The 19635-nt window shown below is 37.6% G+C and overlaps 1 protein-coding gene across 2 annotated transcripts in view; it reads right to left on the bottom strand.

Moving 5' to 3' along the window:
- The window catches only part of scube1 (signal peptide, CUB domain, EGF-like 1), a 78453-nt gene that overhangs the window by 5477 nt on the left and 53341 nt on the right, over positions 1–19635 (bottom strand). For both annotated transcript variants that reach the window (XM_024287143.2, XM_036210171.1), the window contains 13 exons: positions 15119–15235; positions 10711–10833; positions 10261–10377; positions 10049–10171; positions 9840–9959; positions 6624–6722; positions 3448–3564; positions 3184–3342; positions 2885–3088; positions 2640–2801; positions 883–1050; positions 282–443; positions 3–199 (listed from right to left, as the gene is read on the bottom strand). In XM_024287143.2, coding sequence (XP_024142911.1) covers positions 3–199; positions 282–443; positions 883–1050; positions 2640–2801; positions 2885–3088; positions 3184–3342; positions 3448–3564; positions 6624–6722; positions 9840–9959; positions 10049–10171; positions 10261–10377; positions 10711–10833; positions 15119–15235 — 1868 coding nt within the window. The remainder of the gene's footprint in view (positions 1–2; positions 200–281; positions 444–882; positions 1051–2639; positions 2802–2884; positions 3089–3183; positions 3343–3447; positions 3565–6623; positions 6723–9839; positions 9960–10048; positions 10172–10260; positions 10378–10710; positions 10834–15118; positions 15236–19635) is intronic.

The raw sequence follows: 19635 nt of genomic DNA, 5'->3' as shown, positions 1-19635 counted from the left end.
CCACTTTTTCTCATGACTAATACGTCTCCACAGTCATCTTCAATAGGTAGAAAGATCTCTGGCACCACGATGAGGATCCGCCTCTTATGTGGAGGGTTGATGGTCCAGACACAGTCCACATTGGATGGGTAATCTCCAGGGTAGTTAGGAGACTCGATGTAGCCCGTGAACTCACCCAACTCCCCTCCACACAGCTGATCTGAGAAGTTTGCAAAGAACTATGATGACAACCCTTGAAACAGCACGAGGTACTAAGGCTTTTAGAAGCAAAAGAGCTTTACTTTTGCAGTGGGAAACATTTGTGGCACCATCAAAGTCTGTTGTGGTATTCCCCGGACAGGTGATGCAGTAGTTTTGCCCAAACTCGGACTGGTAAGTCCCGGCTTGGCAGCGGATGCAGCGGTGGGTGGTAGAGTTGTAGTAATGTCCAGGAGCACAGTGCACTAGAAAAAAACGAGAAAAGTAAACAACTGAAACACTAAACGAGTAACAAATTACCATAAGGGATCATTTTCCAAAACTTTCAAAGTCACAACTTCTCAAAGATTAAATCCAAACAATGAGAAAACATTCAAACTGGAGCCAAAAAGAAAAATAAATCTAACAGTTTGACCTTTTAAGAGATTAGTCTAACATGAACTTTCTGGATTAATTTAGGCTTGATGAATACAATATTAAGATATAGAGGAAGTAAATGCATTTCTAAGATTTCTGGGTACTTCTAGGGTTTTCATTGCTATGCATTAATATGGCTTGACTACCTGCAGAGACACACTTCAGACATATCCAACAGCTATTAAAACAACTAACTCATAAGTACTTTGAAATCCTAGTAATTGAATGTGCTAATGACTGTAGAAGAACTTTAGAAGGATAGCAAACCTTTGGCCTCACAGTCTCGGAATGAGACAGATCCTTCATTCTTAGTCATAAGACCTCCTCCACATCGGAAACACAGAACTCGGCCTGGTTCTGGCTGGTAAGTACCATGTGGACAGGGTTGGCAGGGGTGAAACCCATCAGAAGAAAACTGACCTGCTGGACACTGACCTGTGGAATAGATAAGAACAAACCACCTGTCTTTATTAGTGAATTTCTAGTTATCAAACAATCTATTACTTGAAGACAAAGCAGTTTACCCTTTAGGTATACACTGATATTTAGTGCTGTTGTGAAAATACCACAACAACTAAGATAAAGAATGACTTTCCTTTAGTTGTGTCAAACTGGTTCAGTTAAATATTTAAGACTATTAAGATAGTTTTTGTTTGATGTATTTGTAAAGTACCCCATACTGGGGTTAACCCATATGATCGCTCCACATTTTGGAGCGCAGGTGTGTCTTGCCTAAACATTCTAACTCCCTACTCGAAATACAGACGTGGACAAAAGTGTTGGTACCCCTCAGTTAAAGAAGGACAAACCCACAATTCTCACTGAAATCACTTGAAACTTACAAAAGTAACAATAAATAAAAATTTACTGAAAATTATTGAGTGTGCCCAACTCGACATTTTTTGACGTAAATGAAGGCTCCCCAACCGGCAAAATCTAACCCTAAACTTAACCTGGTACCGGACGCAAATCAGTACTGGTACCAGGTGCGGATCTGTATCGGTTCCAGATGTGGTACTGATTCCAGACGTGGTTCCAGACTAGGTTTATGCTAAGTTCACACTGGACGCGGAAGCGTTGCAAATTGCTCTGCAAATAGTATATATATAGTGCATCGTATATATATATATATATATATATATATATATATATATATATATATATATTGTACTATATAGTGCATTCGCCATTTTTAGTGCTGTCTAAATCTACCAATTCCAAAATCGAGTGCACTGGAAATTTCCCAAAAGTCTTTGCAAAAAACTAGCTTACATCAATGGTCACTAGATTAGTGAATATAGACCACAATGCATTGTGGTTGAACAATTTCTAACAAAAAAATTTGTTTAAATGTAATATTTGAATAAACCATCCACATTTTTACCATCAGAACACAGTGGAGTCATAAACAAACATGAAATGTTTGTTTTAATTCGTTTTTTCCCTTCGTGAAATCGACATCATATCCAGTCTTTAGAAAACCACTCGAGTCTGACTCGAGTCCAAGTCATGTGACTCGAGTCCCCACCTCTGCTATATAGTCCCGCACTAAATAGTTTTTTAGTAGTTAGGGGTTAGGGGGGAATTCGGACACAACCTTGGCCTTTGGTCCACCCATTCCTGGGTCATGTGAGACTTTACTCGGGACCCATAAGACTCAGAAAAATGGAACTTATTGAACATCATGCGAATACTTTTGCTCGGGTGGAAATCACCCAGCGATAGTGGCTCTAGGGTTAACCATGCATCAAGATGTGACGACTCGAGAAAGAGAATGTGTAGGATAGTTCATAATGTAATTTTAAACTTAGTTTGACAGGATTTAAATGAAAGAATCAACTTGTATCTCAATTCCATCCACTGGTCAAATTTAATCTTTAGCTCCTTGGTTTACAATGGTTGAAAACCAGACCCAATGCAGCACTTTAATTAACGTTCTGGTAATTCTTTTTTAAATACATCACCGTATCTTTTTAAATAAACTGAATTAAATTTTGTTAAAACAGAAAGAAAAGGTGATTTACCTCCACACTGAGACACATTCTTGGCCCCAACAATGCCCTGTCCATCTGTACTAGGACACGGCTCACAGGACAGCTGACCCTCAGTATCCTGGTATGTTCCTGGAGGACACTGGACACACTGCTCCTGCTCCCCGCTGTAAAATGTCCCCACACCGCAGCTCACTGAGGGGCAGCGAAAGAGTGAACTGTCTGTAGCTTTCAACAGGACAGCAGTGTGGAGGTGACGAATCAGACTCTGCTCTTACCACATTTTTCATCCCGAAACACTTGTCCTGTGCTGCAGATCTCCGCTCCGTCGGATATCCTGGATGGTTTTTGAGCTACTTCATATTCCGTCCCAGAAAACTGGATGTAGAACTGCTGTTTGTTGATGGACTTCCTGAGTGTGCGCATGGCGTTCTGCAGCTTCACCTTCATCTTTGCCCTCACACAATCCACATTGCACACATCTAAAAGAAACGTGATATTTTCTGATTAATTAAGATAAATATGTTTGATTTGTTTTCTATTTCAATTTGTATTGTGGACCTAAAAATGGACAAACCTGAGGCTTCCTCCTCGTTCATTTCCATTTCAAACTCAGCAGTGATGAGAGAAACCTCTTTCGAAGGAGACTTGCGCCCTCTACGGCGCCTTTTTGAGGAATCGCACTTGAGATTGACAAACGTGACCTGACAGTCATCAGTGCATGGAAACTGGCCTCCTTCCAGACAAAAAAAACATTTAGTGAATCCTGTTTAACAGATAAATCCTGTCTGTGAACGGAAGCGCTGACACAATCCCTCGCTCCATGACATATTTTCTTTACCTGATACAATCTGCTTGGATATCTCTCTGTGCTTCTCCTTATTGCGAGGTCGCAGGTGACACTTGGCGTCTTTGATCTTGAACCTGGTCTTGTGCTTGATGGGGGGCGCCAGTGTATCTTTAAAAGCAGACATTAGAAACATTCATAAAGGTCTTATAGTCAAAACTTTGGATCATGATAAAAGTGATCCAGAGAATTTTCATAATCAGACAAAGTGATTCATCATATTTTGTTAATATTCGATGTAAGAATGTAGCTTCTGTAGGAGCCTGACCACAATTAACTTTGTGGAGCTTCAGATCAATGAAGATTTATCAGGAAAAACACTGCTTTAGGTGCACTAGTTGTTTAAATACCACCTTAACATAGCCACCAAAGCCAAGTGGGCCCCATATGGTTTAAAAGTGGCAGAAAATGTGGGTACCAAATGGGTTTGTCCACAGTTTCCATGGTTTCCTGTGTTTGCCCACATTGGATTAAGTGTGTACTCAATGGGTAGGCTAGATATGCTAGCCAGCCGCCTGGTGAACAGCTCCGTTGTAATGAGCTCTGATATAGTGAGTTAGCAAGTTCTGCTCTACCATGCTAGCGAGCCATTCTGTAGCATGCTAGCGAGCCTCTCTCTAGCATGCTAGCGAGCTCCTCTGTAGCAAGACAACCAGCTCTGCTGTAGCATGCTAGCGATACTCCGCTGTATCAAACTAGCAAGCTTTTCTGTAGCAAGCTCCTCTGTAGTGAGTTAGCGAGCTCTGCTGTATCAAACTAGTAAGCTTCTCTGTAGTGAGCTCCACTGTATCAAGATAGCGACCTCCCTTGTATCGAGCTTGAAAGCTCCACTGTAGCAAGCTCCGCTGTAGCAAGCTAGGAAGCTCTGCTGTCTGGCTAGCGTAGCGAGCCAACCCACTGAGTCCCCACTTTAGCCGATGTGGGCAAACACAGGTGAGGCCACCACAGAAACTCATGACAAACCCAATTGGGTCCCACATATTCTGCCTCTTTTAAACCATATGGGGCCTACTTAGCCTTGTTTGGTGGGAATTTGTTTTAATTTTATTGAAAAAGGTTTTAAAAGGACATTTAAATGTTAGTAAAAGCAGGGGAGGAAAAAAGCATAGAAAATAATCTTTTGAAGGTTACAACTAATAAAATAAAGTAGTAACAACTATAAAAAAACAACAGCCCTGCCTACAAATGTAGTTCGTATTCTTTTGAAGTTGTCTGAATTGACTTGTTTGACTGCCATTCCACAGAAATTTAAAAAATGTTTATTTTGTAGAGATCACTGTGAACTTCTGGACCAGTTTAAGGAAAACTGGGAGAAAAATCCAAGCTAAAGTTTTCCAGGCCACGAGAGAACAATTTCATTTGAAAAACTATCAAGAGAGTGTTTGCCTCAGGACTGAGATAATCATTAGAACAGCAGGGATGATTTAGAACCAGATACCAAGTCTGCGTTATTCTTTAATTTGAGATTTAAGTTGCTTGTCAGGTATGAAGGTCCATTTGTGTTTCTCCATGACAAAAATGAAGCCAGACAGATTTACTGACTGTATTTGTCATTGTGCTGGAGGCACAATGGTACACCGCTGACACTGCAAGTGTAGTGTGTTTAATCTTGAGAGCACAAAAGGATAGGATAATTAAATGTCATAATTTTGGCTTATCCTTATTCAAGGCTCGGGAGGGTTTTAATGCTATGTATAAGTTATGTTAAATAACAAATAACTAAATGCAATTTAAATTGTGTGTACAATGTTCTTCTAATGGTGACAAATATCCACAGATACATCAGCCTCCAATCTGTGTGTTTCAACCTTCACCCCAAAGGTAGAGAGCTCGCCTCAACAGGTCAGACCTGACTTAAATGGAGGGATAATTAAAGGCCATGAAAGGTGGATATTTGCTTGAATTCCACTTTTTACCCAAAGACTCACACGAACATTCACATTCCCAAACCAATGACTGTCAACGCTGGTTGAATCTGGCCAAACGGGTTGCAGTTAATAGTTGTTTATTTTTCTTCTTTCAATTTTCCTATTTGTTACTAAAGTAATATACTAAATTTACAATTTGATGCAAATTAGTGTTGCCACAAACAAGTATTTTAATAGTCGATTAATCACAGATTATTTTTTTCGATTAGTCGACTAATCGGGTCGCAAAGTGGATATAAAATACACATCTTAACCATTTAAACTAAAGCTAAATATATCCACTAGAATGCTAGTGGGAATGCTGTAAGCTGAATTAGGCAGCTGAACATGCTAGTACTGATAGCACTAGCATGTGAAACTGATAGCTGAAAATGCTAAAGCTGATAGCCTGTAAAATATTAGCTTAATGCCAAATTAGCCTAAAAAATACAAAAAAAAGCCTAAGTTAGCCAAGATACCTAGCATGTAGCTGAAATATTAGCTTAACACCAAATTAGTCTAAAAAACTGAAAAAATCCTAAATTAGCCAAAACAGCTAGCATGTAGCAGAAATATTACCTTAAATTTCAAAACGATCCACAAAAAAAAAAAAATTAAAGTAGCCTAAAACGGCTAGCCGGTAGCTGAAATATTAGCTAAATTCCAAAACGATCTAAAAAACAAACAAAAAAAAATTAAATTAGCCTAAAATGGCTAGCATGTAGCTGAAATATTAGCTAAATTTCAAAAAAGCCTAAAAAGCCAAAACAAAAAGGCTTAGGTTAGCCAAAATAGATAGCATGTACCTGAAATATTACCTCAATACCAAAACGATCTAAAAAAACTAAAATAAAATCCTAAACTAGCCTCAAACGGCTAGCATGTAGCTGAAATATTGTTACATTTCAAAAGAGCCTAAAAAGCTAAAAATAAATAAAAATAAAATAAAAAAAAGCTTTAAAGCTTTGGTTAGCCAAAATAGCTAGCATGTTGCTGAAATATTAGCCAAAATAGTCTAAAAAATCTTAATAAATGCCAAAATAGTTTAAAAAGCTAGCATGATCCCATTATAACTTTCAACTTTACTACACTCTGACTACATATAATATAAAGTAACGACTAATCGACTATTAAATTAGTCGTCAACTATTTTAAAAGTTGATTAGTCGACTAGTCATGGCATCCCTACTGCAAATAATATTAGGATGAATGCAGTAAAACTGAATCTCAGTGTGTGATGGACTCAGCCTTTGTTCACCTTACCAGCACAGGTGGGTAGAGTAGATGTGACGTTCCTCTTCTGAAGTGGTCGACCAGGTTGGATGGGAACGCCGCAACTCAGTGTGTAGCTATTCTCCGAGTCTGAAGGAAACAAACCAACATTGAAAAAAATTACCATGCGAAATATTTAAGGAGCTCAGGACTTCAGAGATGGAAACCTTTTGTTGAAAAAGTCTTAGAGTCTGTAAATTTGTTGCATTAATAAACCATCATGGACGATGTGACATCAATTCCTGTCAGACTTGTAATTTATAGTCAAAATAAAGGATCTATAAATCTAGTCTTTCCCCTTATTTCATATGTAAATGATGCATTTTATAATGAATTAAAAACTAGAAAGCTTTTAGAAATCATAAAAATCTGATGATTAAATACAAACCCAGACTTCGTTTATCCACAGGAATTCACATGACCCCCTCCCTTTAAATCAAAATGTTCTCCAAAAGGCAGAAAAACTAATATATCACTTCATGCCAAAGAGCTATCCTTCATTCTTACACAATAGATGCCAAGTAAAACTGAGAAAAGGGGGAAACGGCATGATTAAAGTATGCAATCAATTCACGAATGCCTGTTAGGCAATATCACAAGGGAAGAGGCTGGGGCCATGGCCAAACTGGTGGAATGGGTGAAGCCAAGAAAACCTTGCAGAGTCAAAAAAAAACAACATCAGGCTGAGCCCCGCTACCCCAAAGAGTTCAGAAATACAGCAACAACCAACACAAACACCTCAATGATGAAGGAGCTGCATCTGGTGAAGGGTGTTACCAGACCCGGGAACAGCAGGAGAATTCGTTATACTCAACTTGTTAATACTTCCTATTTAAAAAAACAAATAAACCCTCTTAAGGCAGACTCCATAATATTTGATTTGCTAATATTCAATAATGTTTGCCCATATTTTTTTTAAAGCATGTTAGTTTCTCCATCTTCGGTTACTTTTTAGTCCCGTGCCTTTCTTCTATCTGAGGATAAAAAATACTTTCCTTGTAATGATCAACCCCAATTTGATAGTCTTTAAAGGTATTTTACTGAAATCTGGATCCAGAAAGGAAGTTTACTTTGAAAGCTGAGGAAAGAGAAATGAAAAAGGGGAGTTGAAGATAAAAAAATAAAAAGTACAGATAGATGATATGAGTGACGGAGCACAGAGGAAACAGAGAAGGTGTTGGAGACGCACAGAGAAGGTGCAGAGGGCCAGTGAAATTCCAGCTTTCAGATGAATAAAAACAGACTAGATCAAACTAGAAAAGTTGCTTTACTGTGCAATAATTCTAGTGTGGATGCTTTCTAAATGTGGTTGCTGAAGATGCTTTGAAAAGTTTTAAAAGTACAAGAATGAATGTCCTGAATGTGCTGAATATTTTGATACCAAACTTGCATAGATTTCAAAAGTGTGCAAAGTACTTGAAGAATTTCTTGAAAAATCACAAAAATCTGCGCAAAATTTTAAAATACATAAAAAGGAAAAAATACCAAACATACAAGGATGAATATAAGGAATGTGGTGAACGTTATGACTTTAATTCTGCATAGGTTTTAAAAATGCACAAAGAATTTAAAGAATTTCTTGAAAAAAAAATCGCAACTTTTGCATAACATTTCAGAAACCATAAAATTTGAGAATACCGAAAGTACACGCATAAATCTCCTGAATGTGCTGAACATTTTGATACCAAACTTGCATAGATTTCAAAAGTGTGCAAAGTACTTGAAGAATTTCTTGTAAAATCGCAAAAGTTGCGCAAAAATTTAAAAAAGCATAAAAAGGAATAAATACCAAACGTACAAGGACAAATATCCAGAATGTGGTGAACGTTTTGACTTCAACTTTGAATACGTTTTAAAAATGCACAAAGAATTTAAAGAATTTCTTGAAAAAAATCGCAACATTTACATAAAATTTCAAAAAAACGAAAAATGTGTGAATACTGAAAGTACTAGCATGAATCTCCAGAATGTGATTAAGATTTGATACCAAACTTGCATAGATTTCATAAATGTGCAAAGTCACAAAAAAGGAGTAACATTTTAAAATGCATTAAAGGTATAAATACCAAATGTACAAGGATGAATGTCCGAAACCTGCTGAATTTATTGGCTCCAATTTTGCATAAGTTTCAAGAGTGCACAAAGAGTTTAAAGAATTTCTTGAAAAACTTTTGGATAAAATTAAAAAAAACATATAATTTGTAAATACTAATAGTACAAGCATTAATATCTTGAACATTTTGATACCAATATTGCATAAATTTCAAAATTTGAAAAATGTCACGGAGAAAAAAAAAATCTTTTGTTGTGTAAATTTTCTTTAGTGCGACTCTCCCTTCCGTCCACAAGAGGGAGCCCTCACCGAAGTTTTGACTGCCTCACTTCAAGTCCCATCAGCCACCTTCCTTCCAGCACAGCTGATCACCATCAGCTCATAGGTACCACCAGCCACTTCTATTTTGCGAAGTCTTGTTTTGCCTAGCAGACATTCTGAGCAATATTATTCCTAGTTACCTCCTCTGTGCCTTGACCTTTGGCTGTTTTCTCGTGTATCTGCCTCGTCCTCGTGATTTTGACCTTTGTCTGTATTTAGACTACGTATTATGTCTTGCTCAACTTCATTAAAACGTTTGCATATGGATCCAAAGGACTCCGTCTCTGCTTTCCAATTACGAGATTTAAAGCTGTAAATTTATAAGAAAAAAGTTATACATTTATGACTTCTGAAATCTTGTAATATTACTTTTTTTTAATAATCATTTGATTTTAGTCACAAAAAGGTTCAGAATTTCTTTGTTTTCAAAAATGTCTCCAGAAATGAAGTTTAACAAAATACTCCACATCTTTTATCTTCAAGCATAGCTGTGAATTTTTTGGGGGGTAAATTTATGAATTTTTCTCGTAAATTTAAGTGTTTAAAAGTTGTAGATTTGCGACTTTTAAAGTCGACTTTTAAAACATGTAAGTTTACAAGAAAAAAGGTCAAAAATGTAGCCACTTTCTTTTGAAATCATAAATATACTTCTCATAATTTCACAGTTACAACTGTTTTTTCTCGTGAATTTACAACTTAAAAGCTGCAATTTAAAAAAAAATGTTCTTTTTGATTAATAATTGTCCTACTTTAATACTATGACGTCAAAATTCTACTGATTAAAAATAACAATTCCAGGGAGTAACTTCACATCCCACATTCAAGTGATCTACCTGCGAGAAAGAGTGCGTTGGAGGGGCAGGACAGCGAGCACACCTCTGCCCCGGCGCTCTTTGTGCACGTCAGCTGAGCTCTGGGTGCTGGCTTTCCATTGGGAAGACACTTGGCAGCCTCTGAGGAACATAAACACAACACAAAATATACTTAATATTTAGATGACGATTGGCTATAAAAGTCCAAAAGTAACAAAGATGCTGCTCACCAATACAGTCTTTCTTGTTCCAGTGGAGTTTCATGCCAAGAGGACACAGACACTCGTAGCTGCCCTGTGTGTTTATGCAGCCGTACTCACAGCTCCCATTATTGATGCTGCACTCGTCAATATCTGTCACAAAGCACAGAGAATATGAAGGTGACAAAACACAAATATGACCGAGCTATATGTATGTGTGTGAGTCAGGGACAGACACTCACCTCCACAGTGGGTGAGGCCGTAGAGAACATACCCCTTCTTGCACAAACACTGAAAACTGCCGGGGTAGTTGATACAGGTGTGATCACAGGTCCTCTCAAAGGAACACTCGTCTATGTCTAAGGGGCACAGAAGAATTCCACACAAATGATCCGCCACAACTCTCGGAAATAGGGGACATTATTAAACTGGGAAGACTGAAGAAAAAAACTATTCAAGAGAATGCATTCAAATTTTCTCATGACACACAATCAGAAAAAAGGTCCTTCAAGGACTCTCCGTAACGCCTGGTTCACACCGGACGTGGAAGTGCTGTAAACCCAAATACTAGGTAATCCGACAATGATGGAATAAATTAACTAAATTCTACATTCACAGCCGCTTCTTTCCGGACCCTAAAAAAAAAATCTCTTTGTAAGTTTCTCTGCCCTTGACAGATGCCAGTCACTGACCTTCACATGTGCGCTCATCTGTGAGAAGTTTATGGCCTTTCTGGCAGCTGCACTCAAAAGAACCCACTGTGTTTCTGCAAAAGTGGTCACAGCCTCCGTTGTTCTCCTGGCATTCATCGATGTCTGGATCAAAAATGAAATATGACCAAAACAGAGTTTAGAGGGAATAAACTCCATGTTTTTGCTTTTAATAATCAATTATGAGCTGAAAAGTAAATATTCCAATAGATCATGGCAAGAATGTCATTTAACTTGGTCGTATACCTAATAGGAAGAGATTATTACTTTTGTGCATCTGTTACATTTTCAAAGCTTCCAAGAAAATACTGCAGCCAAGTTCACAGAGCATCAAAACAAGCTATTTCCCAGTAGTGCTTGTAAGTAAGACACACACAAACAAAAACATCACAAGTAGTCTGGGTTCTTGTGTAAAACCCGTGGACCGCCACCCTGGGTCTGCCCGACACAGACAGCTTCCTAATTATGTTGGCATCTGCACCAACTGGCAGAAGACTGGATCTACCCACACTTAATGACCACTCTGGGCACGCCTGAGCCTTATTACAAGCTTTACAATTACCTTTAATGAAGCTTAAATATTCTTTGAGTTTAACTAAATACATTAAGCCCCCACACATATGGAAATGATCACATTTGAAGAGAGGGGGCAAGTCTGCTGAGGTGTCCTCAGTGTAGCCTCAATGTTGTCTTTGTGGTTCTTTTTAACGTCGCTAGAACGTTATCCTATCAGTATTTCAGTTATAAGCTTTATTGAAGGTTTTGTTCTGCCAGATTTTGTTCCTTAATCGGATTTGATTTATCTTGTATTGTTAGCAGACGTTTTGGTTTTTCAAACCTTTTTCTAGAATAGGAAGACATCTTGGGTGAAAAAATCTTGAAATAAAAAACGTGAACTTTTGGGATTTCTGGTGCATATTCATTAACAATGGAGCTACAGGTTGCAGACCTCTGTTCTAGGTTCACTGCAGCCATTAACTTAGAAACTTAACCAAAATAAATGTAATCAATACTAAGTTAAAAATTACTATTATTTTATTTTTCTTTAGCCACTGTGGAGGATAAATGTGGCTCCTGAGCCTCAGGTTGCAGACCACTAATATAAACTATAAAAGCTTGATTAGCTCAGTTAACAGATCAATAGTCACGTATTCGCATTTCTTTATTCACAGATTTTTTTTATGACTTTTCGGTTCGTCAAAAAAATTCTGACAACTCAAGACGTTTGTTTGACATTTTGCGTCCAAAGGAGGTGCTGTCGTCTATCTCCGCGGGAGGAAGGAGGAGGCGCGCTCCTGATTTTAAGGCACTCCTCATGTGCACCACACAGGTCTTTTCTCCTGAATTAATGTATGTTAAACAACACTATAGTATTATTTAATAAATACTTTACAAAGAATGATCAGAAGAGTTCTTTTTGATTAGTATGTACCGGTTACACTTAAAACAGATGTGTTGTTTTTTGACACATTTTTTGTGTTTCCTGTAAACAGACTCATGTTGTGTTGGTTTTTACGCATCTTGTGTTACTCAACCTTGGTGACAAGACACACAAAACATGTTACACCAATCCCAGAGCCGAGTTAATGTCCGCGCCTCTTGCCCCTTCTAGAACTTTCCATATAAACAGATTCGAAAATAAAAAAAAAAAAAAGAGTTGAAAATGGAAAAAAAAAGTTTTAAAATTGAACTTTTGAGTTTTGAAACCTAAAAAACATAATTTGAGGCGGAAAATACGTTTATTTTAGAAAAGCAAAAAGTTTTGTACATTTTTTTTTTTTTTTTAACCAAACACCAATATTTTTTTAAATTTTGTCCCCAATTTAGCTCCATACAGGTGGTCTAAACTATGTGATGATCACACAAGCTTGAAATGTTACAGACAACCTTAATGGAGGAAGAAATGGGCATTTGGAATAAAATATATAATTTCATTAGTAAAAGGCACCACTCAAGTTGGGGGAAAAACATTTTTTTATGTTTTAATCAGCATAGCAAAGACACTGACCACAGTGGAGAGAAGTATACGCCACAAAAAAAAAAAAACTGAAAAGACACTGAGCCCTAAAGACAGAGGTACTTAAGTAGGGCACAAACATATTAATTGTGTGCAGGCAGCTGTGCACCACTCCATGGAGAATCACTGGTAAGTGCGGAACCCTCCAGGAGAGGCAAACCCAACCTTCACAGAAAACAAAGACGTAAGAGAAACAAAATCTGACAAAATGTATTGTGAGGGCTCCTTAAAGAAAAGATGAATCTCTAACATGAAGCCAAAATGCTAACATTCCTTTTCTTGATTACATTTATTGTCTCTTAATACTTCCTAAAATAAAAACGTCAGCACCAGTACTATATGCAAATATCTGGACAGGTTATACTAAGTCTAGAGAGCTTACTATTATCCTAAGAGCAAAGAAATAAGGTAAGGTATTGTCTATGTCGGGCTTAGTGGCGGAAGTGCAAACGTTTATTTAATTTAAACATGACAAAACCCATGGAGAAACAAGAAGGAAAGGGTTGTAAACATGAAAGTCCTTCACCTTAAGTATATGATGCACTTTATGGTGTTTCCAGGGGTCTGCTGTAGCTAAAGTTTAGGGATACTGTTTCGAGTGCTCCAATTTCTCAAGCACTACTGTCACCTTCACCTTTGAACCTCTCTCTGATTTTTCATCTTCCTTTTTCCTGATGTTGCCATCACTTTGTATTCCACAACAATGGCTTTCCTCTATTCTATGTCCACCACTTCCGGTCAGGGGAGGCACTGCCACACCTGTCACTTATCTTTGGCTTACTCAGTGTATACTACCAATGTAATGATTTATTCAAAGGTTTCTGTGTATTCTTCAAATTTTTATAACATGTCTTCACTTTTCATTTATTAGGTAATGTATTTCATGGCAAAATCAAAATGTGAAATAGTTGACAACCATGCCGGACAAACACATCTCATTTGAGACTTAAAGACTAAAAATGTTTTAAAAAAAAGAGAAATATAAACACATTTTATTAAATCAAAATATAAGGTTTAACCATACGGGACTCTAAAAATAAAGGTTAGAATGTTGGTATTCTTCTAACTAAAACAATATTGTCTCGCTTGATGCTTGCTAACATGATAATTATATCAAATTGATGCCCAGTGATTGTGTTCTTGTCCTGGTCTGCATGTGTCAGCTGTGTTTACTGCATCTGCAGCTGGATGGTGCTGTCGGAATGGCTGTGGTCACGTCAGGGCACCGAGAGTGGGAGACGACCAGAGACAAGAGCAAGCGTGGGCCTCACTGTTTAAACATCTCAAAGTTTGTCGACACGTCGCCCCAGAGGGCTTCGCCTCTGAGATTTCACACACCTACATGCCACATTCTCACACCGCCTGATACTCATTTTACAAACATGCTCTGCATGCGCACGCGCTTACACACCGATAGTTTTATAAACTATAAGTGAACACATCAAAGAGGCATCTGGGTTCTGATAAGCAAACAGGAATGTTGCTGCCACATGTCTAGCCGCTCTTGTTGCTAGGACAACTCCTGCAGTTTCCAACAGCAGATTTGTGACATGTGGAATTTGCTTTTTGGCACCACAGAGAACAATGATTCTATCTCTGTCATTGCAAAGTGAGAGTTTGAGTCCAGGTAGAGCTGAAAAGGACAATGAGGATTCGTGTTTTTTCCATTCTGCATTCTATTGTTAACATTTGCAAAGGATGTATTACTTTCTATAATGTAAAAAGTAAAAAATTGGATCAATTAACAAAAGTTCTGTAATGTGTTACATTTAAAAACATTAGTTAAAATGATTTAACATTTTAATTTGATGAAAACTATTCATTTCGAATGTAACAAATTAGAGAACTTTTGTTAATTGATCCAACGTTTTACTTTTTGATTTCTTTAAGGACATTCTGATGTGATTTCAAGGACAAAAAAATTGTAAAATCAATTCAAACAAATTCAAAACATGCAACAAAGTCTGGATTCTTGGAGGAAACATTTTAGAAATTAGATCTGATTCATGCACAGTTTGAAATAAACATTACTTTCTTTAAAAACATGCAAAATAATCCGAGATATTCATATTTATCCAGATCTCAACAGAACTTCCCTCTTTATTTGGACTCACCCAGAAACCCTCATTCAGCTGCATTTTACTCCCAAACCCCCATCACTCATGTTGGTGCTGAACTTTAGGACCGAAATTGATTAACTGCAAAAGCAGCACCAATGACTGGAACATGAGTCCAGAGCAGTTGGAGGGTTGGGTGGATGACCGGCCCAGGATCTGGCCTCACGTCACTCAGATGAGACACAAAGTCATCCTACACAAACCTGGTTCTAGTGATCCCTTCTGGGGGCTTTGGGACCTCAATGTCTTTACTGACCTTTGCAGGTTTTGCCATCAGACTGCAGGGTGAATCCCACGGGGCAGCTGCAGCGCACCCCTGTGGCTGTGTCCTTACATGTCCTGTCGCAGCCACCGTTGTTCACAGCGCAGGTCTCTGCACATGGTGGAAAAAAAGATGGGAAAAAAGACAACGAGAGGTTCACATATTGACCCCTGTTTGAAAGCAGTTGGAGACAGCAGTGGTGCCATCTTTGAGACAAAGCTTCATGTGGGGGGAGAACAGTGGAGCTTTCGTGTATCGTTCCATGTAGCTTTGTCAACGCATAATGAAAAAAAGTTTCATGTCTTAAGCAACAATTACACAATACGGAGCCCCTAAAGGAACATAGAAGTTAAAAAAAAAAAAAAAAAAAAAGATTTTTTTTTTTGTATTATCTGGTGCACACCAGACACTATCTGGTGCACACCAGTTCGTAGCCAGTTTTTTTTTTACTTCAATTTTTAGAAAAGTCTTTTTTTTTTCATTACTAAGTGGTGCACACCACCGAGAAACCATATATTTTTTTTATTGTATTCAATTTTTAGTAAAAAAAAAAAGAAAAGAAAATCAGTTACTATCTGGTGCACACCACTTAGTAATGAGAATTTTTTAGATAAAGAAAATATCTCGTGCGCACCAGTTGGTAGCACAATTTTTTTTTTTTACTTCAATTTTTTTAAAAAGAAAACATTTTTTTCAGTTACTATCTGGTGCGCAGAAGTTACTATCTGGTGTGCACCACTGAGTAACCAGATTTTTTTTTTAACTTAAACTTTAGTTAAAAGATTTTTTTAAGATACTATCTGGTGTGCACCACTTAGTAACCAGAAAATAAAAAAAAAATTTCAACTACTATCTGGTGTGCACCAGTTATTATCTGGTGCACACCAGTTAGAGACCGAAAAAAATGTTTTTTTATTTCAATTTAAAAGAAAAAATACATTTTTAGATACGTCAGGTGCACACCAATAAGTTACCAGAAATGCGTTTTTTTCTTTTACTGCAAATTTAAGAAGAATTTTTTTTCTCAGTTACTATCTGGTGTGCACCAGTTAATATCTGGTGAGCACCAGATAGTAACCAGAAAAAGAGTCTTTTTTTTACTTTATAAAAATATATATACTATCTGATGCACACCTGTTAGTAACCACAAAAACATATATATATATATATATATATATATATATATCTTTAATTTTTAGAAAAAACATTTTTTTTTACTTCAATGTCCCTTTAGGGGCTCCGTTTCACAGAGGGTTACATAAAGACATGATCCAGATACAACACAACAAGTAACATTGTGCCGACAATGAAGGCTGAGGGTATCTTTAGCCCATTGCTCAGTCATGTTTTCACATGTGAAAAGAAATCAGTTTTTAAAAAAAGTTAAGGTGAGTAGATGGGGGGAGAAAAGTTAGTACATCAAGTGCTTTAAATCTTCAACACACTCTGCAGAGCACACTTTCCGCCTGAAAAAATATTCTTTTATGTGCCATAGATAAGGTTTGTTGGAACTTGTGAAGCTGATCCTAAAGCAAACACAAGCTTTTGGTAACTCTAGCTCACCTGCTAAGCTACTGTTGCTTTAGGAAAGCCCTGCACACCCTGACCGAGTGGGGCCAAAGAAGTGCTGAGGACGCTGAAATTTGACTCATGTTTGTTGAAGAGAGGTCATTAAAAAACTGCATTAAATAACAGCTACCTTTTTGTTGTTTAAGGTAAGAAATGATGCCATTTTAAAGCAAATTTGCTATTTCATTTTAAAATTGGCTTTATGTCAACCCACATTGGCTAAATCAAGTGAAAACAAGAGAAAAATCCCATTTCCATCTTAAAAACAGCTCCGTCGTGTCGTGTGTTTTCTTTACTCCTTGAAGCAGTCATTTTGGTCAGAGAAGACATTTATGGCACTATAGTTGTTTTTATGTGCTCTCCAACATATTTATGTTGGTTTTTTATCATTTTTATGGGTTAATGTTTTCACTTCTCCTACTATATTTTTTAATGACTAACAGTGAGGTTTTTAGCTGTCAAAACCGGGACCGTTTTTCTACCCGCTCAGAACGAAGAGAAAATTTCGGAGCCATGACGACTGATTCTCTGTGAAGAAACAGGAAAGTATTTGTGGATTTGCTTGTGTTCCTTCATGCATCTCTCTAAACAACATCCATCTCACGACTTTCTCCATTCATCTGTTTTCTTGCCATGTTTACCCAGCACATTCCTTTAAAAGTATCCTTTTTTTCCAAAGAAGTAAGAGGTTTTTAGGTTTTTTTTTTCTGAGGGTAGAAGGTTTTGAAGATGATGTGTTTTGGAAAATACTGCAAAAGGTGGGAAGTAGAGACACTTCATCATCCAGGCTGGTTGTCTTACAAGCACTGAGTGGAAAGGTGAATGTGGAGAGACTTTGTGGTGTTTATGGGTCTGACTGATTTATACGTGGTGCAGTGGGCCCTATCATTAGCCGAGTCGAGCTCAGTACTGCAGAGTCCCCTTCCAGCTGCCACGCCCAGCCCGGCCCCAGGGCCAGAAAAAGTGCGTGAACCGCCACGCCTGACTAATGAGCTGGACAAGCCCCTCAAGCCGCCCTCAGCCAACCTTTTGAACCCCTGAGACCTGCTTATTTCCATCTTCTCCTACTTCACCAGGAGTTAGTTTGATCACTTCTAATCATCTTTTTATCGCGTAGAGCTCACTGGCATGTGTAATATACAGGAAATGCCACATAAATCCATCGCAAAATGTTCACTGATTGTTAAATACTTGTTGAATGTTTATATTTCGTACAGTGGTTCCACTCTAACCATATTTTGTTCTATCATAAAAGTGTTCCCTTTGATCATTTAGTTATGATTATGAAGTTTTTAGTCAAAATCAAAAAGCCTTTGTCGTTTTTTTTTTAAAGACATATTTTAAGCAGCAGCAGTAACTTATTAGAAATACAATTCTGGGTTGTGGACGGTACTACTGAAACAGTACTATCGCTGAGAGCTCTGTTTGTGTGCTTCTGCGCAAGCTTATAGCCTCAAGCTAGCATTAGCGGCGCAAAAATAAAGACAAGCAACATTGGATCAATCCAGCATGAGCGTTGAACACTCATCACGTCTCATACAGCTAAGCCCCAGCGGGCCAGAGTGGAGATTTTGGCAAGCCCATTTCAGTAGAAGCGTCTTTAGTCTGGGCCTTTTCAAGCATCCAGTTTTCATCTACACCTGATTTGAATGTAGAAAAACTCAAAAATGTAAAAATAATATTTTTTTATATATAGATCCTCTAATATGGGAAAAATATCACACGAACATGTCAAAAACACACAAAAAAATGTTTTTTATAGGATGTAGAATATAAAATTTAAATGTCAAGTAGTTGCTAGAGCGTAAAATGTTAATCGCTCCTCCATGCTGTTATCTTCACCGTTTTCAATTTGCTTCCATTTTTATCCTTCATTTGTCATCTTGACAAGAGCTTAGAAGGACGGAAATACAGAAACTAATATCTTATATAAGTTCCTGTGCTTCATTATCTATCCCACAAAGGAAGCCTTGCATTGGTAAGCTTACAGTGGGCAGTGTTTTTTTTAAGTTTTCTGTTTAGCATGAATATATACATTGTCCCCCCACTTATTTGTGTTTATGTATATGTACATGCATATTTTTTTTCTGTCACGTGACTATTCCGGTACGTCACAAAAACGACGACAACTCAAAATACTAGTATGACACTCTTGCGACCAAAGGAGGTGCTCTGTGGTGCTGAGGTGCTGAGGTCCGCCCACAGCATGGAGAAATGGCATCAACTGAATTAGAAGTATCGGAAAGAATCCTGATATGCTGAAGAAGATAATCGCGGAGGATAATTATCATCCAGAGCAGGTGTTTTACTATATATGAATCCGGCCTTTTCTGGAGGAGGATGCCCTGTCAGATTTATTTGGTGAAGGAGGAGGAACGCACTCATGGTTTTAAGGCAGAGAGATAGAGTGACATTGCTCAACTGCATCATAAGGTACACTGCTATACAGTCTGTTGTTCTGAATTTGAAAAAAAAAAAACTCCAATGTACTTTAATAAATGTTTTACAAACCATGATCAGAAGAGTTTTTGATGTGTATGGATCTTTAACTGACATCATCGGCTGCGGGGGTAGGGGTTTATGAGTTGTGGACAAGGGGGTACTCCGTATTCGCGGAACTTAAGGATGTCTCCAGTCCTGAAGTCCTTTCTTTTCATATATATGTATAGATACAGTATATATAAAGTATGTATATATATATATATATACATATATTTATATAATGCAGTTGAGCAGTGTCCCTCTGTCTCTCTCCGCCTTAAAACCATGAATGTGTTCTTCCTCCTTCATTCCTTTATCAAATAAACGTGAGAGGGCATCTTCTTCCAGAGAAGGCCGGTTTCATATATATATATATATATATATATACATATATATATATATATACTGGACTGGAGACTGGAAACATCTTTAAGCTCCGTTTTCGCGGACATCCTCATGTT

Source organism: Oryzias melastigma, linkage group LG23 (genome assembly GCF_002922805.2).
Source record: "Oryzias melastigma strain HK-1 linkage group LG23, ASM292280v2, whole genome shotgun sequence".
Taxonomy (NCBI): Eukaryota; Metazoa; Chordata; class Actinopteri; order Beloniformes; family Adrianichthyidae; genus Oryzias; species Oryzias melastigma.
This window is presented reverse-complemented; position numbering and strand designations above follow the sequence as displayed.